Here is a 9,008-nt window from a genome sequence, read left to right as displayed (position 1 = left end):
CTCCCATGGAGAGTGGAAGAACTACTCGGGGACCCTACCGTCGGCCAAACTTCAGAAACGGTAAGGGTCCCGAAAGGGGCTACATGGTCCAGTTGGTTGTAACTGTAACATGGCCTCTGGGGGCTGATATTGGGGAACTTGTTCTTGCGTGTAACCCATGTTGTTTGCCTTATGACATGTTTAAATAGGTTTCACTGTATCAAGGGATCCAGTCAGCTTTCTTCCAGTTTAAGGTATTGTACTCGAGTTGGTGCTCAGCTCAACTCGAACTTTTGTATGTGAAAAAAACTTCTTATTAAAGGAAACTTCAACAATGACTATTATATGACAGAAAATATTCTCATATCTTCAGAGGATTACTTTAATGGCACCGAATTTGCACCACGTGATCGTGATTAAAGTTATACACACATTACACAGATGAGTGTCCCCAGCTCCTCCATCTAGGACAGTCACTGTTGAAGTTTTCTAGGTAATGTTTCACAGTATGATGTGCTACATACATATTTTGTAAATAACACAGACAAATATGTTTTCCTCTACCACCATCAATTTATTCAATCTTTTAGCTTCAATATTTCCGGAAAGAAGTGGAATATAATAAATGAAATAATTACAAAATGCAAAAACAAAAGATCAGAGAATAGATCATATTCACAGGTTTGATTAAAAAAACAAACAATAAAAGCCTGATGAAGCAAAATCAGACAATGAAAGACAGACTGATTGAATCTCCCCTGTCCTTTCAGCTGCAAACAGTAGACCAAAACCATCACAACATTGTAGCTTTATAGTGGTAGCTACATTGTGGTACAGTAGCTAGTAGCTTTAGGGGCGAGCAGAGCAACCCTGTCTTTTGGCCACAGCTTTTATAGATAATGCAGCCACAGACTACGTCATAGTCCCCTGTGAGGTCAAATAATCAACTATGTTTAGTGCTTGTGCAAAACATAAATTTAGAAATCAACTATTTAAAAACAAGATCGAGTGTGTGTGTGTGTGTGTGTGTGTGTTGGGGGGGGGGGGGGGGGGCATAGTGTTAAATACAAAATGAGGATATTGCAACAAATGAAATGAAGACTGACAATTAAGACAGATGAATTAAGAAGTACTGAGGAGTACTAAAACAATAATAATAAAAAAAAGATAGTAAAGAGAGAGCCACTGGTATAAGAGGTAACCAGTCTGGCACCGGCACCGTTTTCTGGGCGTTGATTGTTTCTGCAATGATACCCTATATTTACAGTGTGATGCTGAACATCCAATCATAGGATGTAATGAACGTCAATAAACATAATTCTTTGAAAAATAATAAGGTAAAACCCCCAAATAAAAAACATCAACGTAAAGCAGCTGTCCCTTCACACAACCTTTCTTTACATCACATTACAAATTAGCACTGTCGTGAGCCTGTGTACTGGATAGATTCTTTATAGATATACATATATATATATATATATATATTCATGTATAATATATATGGTCATTTCTTGTATACACGCACATCCACTCATCTCACTGTAGCTAGCCTTTGCCTTTGGCAAGATTACTTACAACTCTTCTGTTAAGATTTTCAAAGCTATTTAAAATATACTTAATGCATAAAAATAAAGATTTTGGCATTCTCTCTTTATTCTTCTGATTTTGAAGTCTATTTTCTTCTTTTCTTTTTAATGAGAACCTCTGGTCTGTCTTGGAAGCTCGGTTCTCTCGTCTCAGTGCTTACAGCAGTTCATCTGCCAGGTGAGGGAAGAGTCTTGTCTCCTGCCAAACCAGGGGGGGTGAGGTGGGGAGGTTAGGAGCTGCATTAGGGGAGAGTGAGTGGTGGGGAACAGGGGAGGGGATAGGAGGCACTACACCTGAATCGAGTTGCTCGTTATGTGTCCCTCCTGAGATAGTAGGGGCTGAGAAGAGGGGGTTAGAGGGGGCTCAGCTCTGCTCTCCACAGGGTGACCACGGCCAATCCGAAGCGATGACAAAAACAAATATAATACAGATGCTAATGAAATGCCTGGTGAGCTGCGCCCCTTAATGACTGCCACTTGTTTTTTGTCCAGAGCTCTTGCTTCCATAATGATTTACTGAATGCCCCACTTATACTCCCAGCTTCTTTTCCCCTCTCTGCTTGCCCACAGAAGCAATGAGAGAGAGAGAGAGACAGAGGGCAGTGTCCAGTCTCCGCCCTTCTCTCCAGTCTCTTCCCAGCCTTCTCTACTCAAAGTATTATCATCAACCGGTCCTTTTCCATATCTTTGCTCCCCCCAAACGCTAAACCCCCACATCCTCCCCCGAATCTTCAGAGCTGGATCTCGAAGGTCTTGTGCAGCTCACTGGAGAAGGGGTTTGTGGGTGAGGGTGTAGTGCGTTGGCGGGATCGGCTCTCCAGTGCGGCCCACTGGGCCTCGAAGGCGTCTGCCGGCGGCTGGGAGGGGGGCTGTTGGGCCGGGGAGGACGGAGCCGGTATTGAGGCGTGGGCGGCAGAGGCCCAGCCATCTGCCCCATTGAAGGCCGCAGTGCCGTTTGACGGCTGGAAGGGAGCTGGGGCTGGGACGGGGAGATGGATGGCCGCAGCCGACTGCAGGGGTTTGTTGAATGGACTGACGTTGCCGATAGGAACTGCGGTATGGGCGTCATACTGTGGTATGGTGGCAATGGGCAGGACAGGGACAGAGAAGGGCGGCTGAGGCTGCGCAGCAGAGCCAAACACGTTAGCCACCATCTGCGACGGCGTGATGCCAACCACGGGCACATTGGGCTGGGGAAATGGCAGGCCATTGGACATCGGGTAGGGAGCCTGGGCATGGGTGTGGTAGGTTGGCTGGCGAGGGGGCAGAATGGGCACTGCAGCGGTGGGTAGCGAGGACATGAAGGCCACGGGTGTTACGGAGGCCACAGGCACAGGGGAGGCAAAATGCTGGGCAGGGACTCGGACAGACTTGGTCACTTCTTCCAACCACCGGTCGGCTTCCGACGGCGTGCGTTTGTGGGAGGGCAAAACCGGAGAAGATGTGGGTGGGACCACAATCACGGGGTTAGGGGTCGCCCAATCACTTCCTGTTGACAGAAAGCAGTTAACAGTGAGTGAATGAAATGATCAATGATAGAAAACAAGTCTGTGTTGGTAAAATTGGCACAGAAATATTAAAGAGCGTTAGTGATTTTTTTTTTAAAACATTAAAATAAACGTTAAAGCTAAAACTCAGTTAAAGCTCTATATTCTGTGCCTTGTTTTTGTTGAGTCTCCCTATCGCTCCAGCTCTTAATAAATAATACATATTCAGGTCGGGTTAACCATTTTGTCCAATCACGAGAGAGAACCTCCTGGATTGGATTAAAAAGCTCATTCATCAGCTTCCAATTCCAATTTTGTCTGTTAATTGTCTCCACCAGGCCGAAGGCATGGGGAGAGAGTATGTTTTGCCCTTTTGCACACCAAATTTTGCACACACAGTCCCTGGATGCCAACGATGAACCTCTGCCCCAAATGTTCCAGAACGGCCTGTTATAGCGCCACCATGAGGCAGACATTTGTAAACCACATTTTTTGCTATTACTCCTCCAGATTCTGTCCAAAACTCCTGCAAATCGTTACACAGTATGGCCTGGGCCGTGGCTCAGCGGTCCAGGCACCTTGGCTGGTAATCCAGTCTGGCAGTGTGCGGGTTCGACTCCCGATCCCGACGGCCTTTACTGCATGTCACCCCCCCATCTCTCTCCCCATTTCCTGTCAGCCTACTGTCTGTCCCTCCATAAAAATATAAAATAATAGGTGAAAGCCACAAAAAAAACATTAAAAAAATCGTTACACATTATCTCTATAGTCATGTGTTCAAGACGGATCTGTCCGATATTTCATATTCCATCCTAATTGGCTAACATTGGCTTTCAAAGTTTGCAGGATTGGCCCGTTTGGAACAAAAAGCCGCATGCAATTTCTGTGAAATCTTTCACAGACTTTCCTACTAGGCTGTTATAGCGCCACCAACAGGTGGATTTTTTTCAAAACACATTTTTGTAACAAAATGCCTCAAATTATCCAATTGCCATCCAAGAAGTAAGAAGAAATGGCACCCTTTTCACCTTGGCCTCAGAACGAAAATACATTGCATGGATGCAACTGGGACGTATCCTCAGTGATGTATCCCAAGGTCATCAGGGTTTCGGGTCTCGCAAACATCATACCCCTCACTCGGGTGACCCAGCCGGGGTGATCAAGTCTCAACTTACGTCCCAGTAACTACCCTCGATCAGACCCACTAGGGAAAGACCAGGGCTACACAATCCGTTGGGACCACTCCGGAACTACTATGCCGGGACTGAGAGGTACTATTCTGGCATGTGGAGGGACTAGGCTCTGTGGGTTGACTCCTGTCCGGGCCCCTCCTACGGGCAACGGTAGTACTGCAGGCTCCACTTGCAGCTCGAATGGACCTCCTAAAGGCCTCACCGAAGGTTTTTGGGCTTCCTCCTCACGGAGGATGCAGGCTGGGGCGCTAACCCATACTGCTCCTGGGATGCCGTCTACATTCCGGCTGTCACCCGTCTCTCCGGTGGTCACCAGACTATACCTGGTTGTCACAGTCTATTCCTATGAGTCACTATAAATAGAATACCTCAGAACGAAAATACATCGCATGGATGCAACTGGGACGTATCCTCAGTGATGTATCCCAAGGTCATCGGGGTTTTGGGTCTATTCAGCCTAATATAGCACCACCAGGAGGCCACAACCTGACCTGGCCTGGTGGAGACCTGTGCCCCAAGGGGCACTTTTTCTAGTTATTTATTTTGTTTCCAATTCCAGGAGACTCTCTCCTGACACCTATTTTAACAAAACAAATATCACTTACACCACCTTTAACATTGAATCTTTACAGTATATAATTGCCCCAAATACAGGGACAATCAGACTTCATAGAAAGTCAGTGCAATAGTGCGATAGAAAACATGTGAGAGACTAGTGCAAGACCAACTAGAAACATGCATGTGACTTTGGATTTCATTTCAACGGCATACTCCAGAGCATATCACATGACATGCATATTAACATGTGAATGAGATGAGATGAGACACATGTGAACCGCTCCTCTCCCTCTTGCTTACCTGGCTGGGCTGAGGCAGGGGCCGTTGCTGGGCTCTTAGCCCAGGGGTTAGTGTCTCGAGCAGGCAGTGGAGGGGGCAGAACTGGGGGGTTAGCGGTAGCAGTAGCTGCAATAGTCGCAACAGGGAAGGCGGGAGCTGTGCCGTTCACTACAGCAGATAAGAGATATATGCTAGAACGGGCAAGCTTGTGATGTGGATGTCGTAGCATAAGCTAAATATTAGACATGCAGTAACATTCACATGCAATAAATTAGAAGTATTTGACATGCATCATACATACATACCTGTACACATTAATGTTATACATTTGAGAAAATATTATGTTTAACAGATTACATTTGAAATAGACAGAAACACTACATGTTTCAACGTCCCTCTGTAATTTTCTGCACTTTACCTAATTCAATGCGTCTAATAAAGCCAATTTAAATGGTCTTATATTTTTCTGTAAATTTTGTCTCATTTGTCTGTTGTGAACATGTGTTAAAGCCACACTCCAAACTAAAGTCTTTAATAAGTCAGGAGGTTACCTGGGGCGACAGGAGACTGTGGGGACGAGGCCGGTTTAGGCATTGGTGCCGAGGAGAAGGGGTCCTCTGGGGGCCCGCTGAACGCTGTGGTGATCTGGGTGCACAGCGAGCTGATGCTGTCTTCATCTCCTTCTACTTCTGGGACTGCAAAAGGAACAACAGAGAACAGATTTAATGAAGCATACTGTATGTCAGTCCAATAAAGGGTAACACAGGACCTGTGGATGTTTCTCCCCTACACCTTCTTCACTCCGCTAATGAAACTATGTGCCAAAATAAAGATGAAAATATGAAGGGGAGAGATCAACCACCCACTTTTATTTTTATTTTTGATATTTTTTATCCCAGTGTCAATTATCTAATGTAATCCTGGGCGCTACACTTCCTCTGCCAACCTGGGGAGGGCAGCGGACTGACTTCTGGACAGGGGGAGGTAGTTTAGAGACCAGGATTACATTCTAAATGTTTTTTGTGAGGGTACCTACCCTAGGCCTAGGGGACACAGGGAGAACATGCACACTCCACACAGAAAGGCCCTTTCGTCAACCCCGCCTCGGCTATGGGCACTGATGACGTGGAGGAGAGAACACGCCCCCAGCGCCCACAGCGTCCCCAGCGGAAATCGAACCCAGGACCTTCTAGTAGTGAGGCGACAGCACTACCCACTGTGCCACCGTGTCCCATCACCCACTTTCATTTGAGCAAAAAAAGCAAAAGGAGATTTGAGGGAACAGATCTTGGCTTTGGCTGGTTGATTTATCTGCGCTACCTGCAGCTATTATGTTGAGGTAGACTCGAGGATTTCAGTTCTGAAAATATAATAGGCCTGTAAATTAATCACAGTGGTTACACAGAGGTTTGTGGGTGACATTCCATTTACTTCTTGTAGGTGTTGTTGGTGAAACAAAAGGGCAAACAACAAGGTAAGTGTAAGCTGTGTGACTGAGGTCTCTCTGCTTGAACTCTTTTACAGTCACTGTTGCATTTGCTTTGGAAAGAAGTTACTGACTATAAAGAAAAGTCATCTGTGAGAAGGCAAACTAAAACCACAGTTTTATGACATATGACTCACCTGTGTTTTTGATGGGGAAGTCAGTCTTGCGCTGCATGGTGGAGGGCAGGTCGCTGCGCAGCGACAGCTGCCGTTTGAAGGGCGAGGTCTTCTGGCTGAGGGCTGGAAATCCTCGGAACGAGCCCTGCCTGGCCAGGGCCTCAGCAGGTGCATGCCGGCGGGGGATAACCTGGGGCCCCAGGATGCCGCCTGACAGGGGTGGAGAGGACGAGGATGGGGATGAAGGGGAGCCTTGAGGGGCATTCGATGAGTTGGCTGCGGCTGCATTCGAGGCTGAGCTTACAGGGACAGCAGCCTTTATGTCCGTCTCACCTGTTGCAGGAAGGGATGATCAGATTTACATTAGAAAAGACTAGATTACATTCTACATAAAACAACAAAACTCCATCCAGAAGGTAGCATCGCAAATTGGAGGGTAATCAATTCCTCGGACGGACGTTTTTTCAGACATCGGAAGCATGTATTGACCTTTAGTCTCAATTACAGTACTCTGTGAATGCTCTGTGGTTTTAATGTTTCATACCTCTCACTGCTAATGTTTAGTTTATGTTCTCATAAACACACTCTGGAGAAGCTATGTCAAATAAAACAAAATGCTACATTGACCATAATGTAAGTCCCTAATGCTGGGGAACAGATCCAACTACTTTCAACCTATTTTGGGCAGGTAGGCTTCAAAATATTTTAAATGTTTTCAAAACGCTTCCTATAAATTACGATGGCTAAAGAGGCAGTAAATAATTGTAAATGTAAACATCATATGGTTGGATTTATACATTTAATTTAATTATAATATAACCTAGATGTCTATAATAATTTAGATACATTTTAAGTGTACTTATCAATACAATCAATGCTGGCCTAGTGGCGAGAGGGAAGCATTGGCTTGTATTATTTCAGCAACAAAGCATGAAGTTCAAATAAATCCAAAGTGGTGCATACTGCGTACACTGCGTACATTACCACAGGTGGCCCCAGTGGGGTTTAATCCCTAGCCGAGGCTGCCCAGTCACACTGCTATAGACCAGGGGTTCTCAACCCGTGGGGGTCCCCAAATTTAAAAAAAAATAAGATTTTTTGCAAATTTTATTTTCACGATTTAAAAAAAATAGCAGACCTACAAGCTCGTAGCGCGCCACTTGGTGGCGCGCTATGAGCTTGTAGATCTGCTCTTTTTCAATAGCTAAATTATAACAATGCTTAAAACACCAAAAGGGGTTCCCGCCCAAAATGGGTTAAGGTTATTGTAGCAGTCAATTTATATTGGGGGTCGGGAGGGGGCGTGGCGGGGGTACCGAGACATTGCCAAAGCATTTCCGGGGGTCCCCGGCCAAAAACGTTGAGAACCCCTGCTATAGACTAACAAACTACACAAAAGCATTTCACCCAGAAAGTAAGAGGACACATAAATACAGATCATTCACCGATTCATAAAAGCACAAATACAGACTTTTTCAGCTAGTACATGTTTTACTGCATGTTTTAAGTTACATGCAATAACGGTTTGTGCAATAACAGCTGCAATACATGTTTTAATGTGAAATACATGTTTCAAGGTGCAATAGCAGGAAGTGTGTGTGATTTTGTTGTATTCGTTGTCTTCAGATATTTTAGTGATTTGATGCACTGATTGGTTGGCACTTTTAATTGCGTTGTAAATGTTACAATGACAATAAAGATCTATCTCTATCTAGTATGTATTATTTAGTAAGTAGTATATAGCACTACTGGGAAGTGGTACCATGAAAACAAAGACATGTATAAACACACAAACATGCAGACCTTTCTTGGCATCCTGTAGCTGCCTCATGACCTCCTCCCTCTCGGCCGCCTCAGTTGCCGTGGTGACGCGGAAGGAGCCCTCACGGGTGAAGGTTGTTCGGTTGGCGTCGAAGGTGGCTGTCACACCGCACTCCTTCTCTCGCTTCTGCTTGCGCTCCAGACAGGCAGCAAAGGCACAACCCACCGCATGGCTCAGACGCTCACCCTGAGGAAGCACATGAAAACAAACACCGTCCATCCCATCAGGTCTTTGAATGCCGTAAACATTACAATTTGTAATATTTATTATAAATATATCCAAAGAGGATTCTTTTTTCAATGGCAATATAAATTAGAATACATGACTAGAATAGACGAGAGTAGACATGCACTGACATCTGTCAGTGCATGTCCTGGGTCTGGCCAAATATATGTTTTTATCCTGTTTTGTTTTGATACAATGCATCATATTCCACTCCATTCTAAATATATGCTCTTCTATTCCATGTACTACACAGTAGCAGTGTGTTTGTTTTGGGTTC

The 9,008-nt window shown here is 45.1% G+C and overlaps 1 protein-coding gene across 3 annotated transcripts in view; it reads right to left on the bottom strand.

Annotated features, from left to right (window-relative positions):
- Positions 1-538: 538 nt before the first annotated feature.
- numb (NUMB endocytic adaptor protein) overlaps positions 539-9,008 on the bottom strand; it is a 70,584-nt gene continuing 62,114 nt past the window's right edge. For 2 of the 3 annotated variants that reach the window (XM_079527181.1, XM_079527182.1), the window contains 5 exons: positions 8,488-8,692; positions 6,706-7,017; positions 5,634-5,777; positions 5,104-5,250; positions 539-3,054 (listed from right to left, as the gene is read on the bottom strand). In XM_079527181.1, the coding sequence (XP_079383307.1) occupies positions 2,297-3,054; positions 5,104-5,250; positions 5,634-5,777; positions 6,706-7,017; positions 8,488-8,692 (1,566 nt within the window). In that variant the 3' untranslated portion in view covers positions 539-2,296. The remainder of the gene's footprint in view (positions 3,055-5,103; positions 5,251-5,633; positions 5,778-6,705; positions 7,018-8,487; positions 8,693-9,008) is intronic. The other variant, XM_079527183.1, reaches the window with a different exon arrangement.

This window comes from Electrona antarctica (assembly GCF_951216825.1).
Source record: "Electrona antarctica genome assembly, chromosome: 18".
Classification (NCBI taxonomy): domain Eukaryota; kingdom Metazoa; phylum Chordata; class Actinopteri; order Myctophiformes; family Myctophidae; genus Electrona; species Electrona antarctica.
Note: the sequence above shows the minus strand (reverse complement) of the source record. Positions and strands in the feature narration are given on the sequence as shown.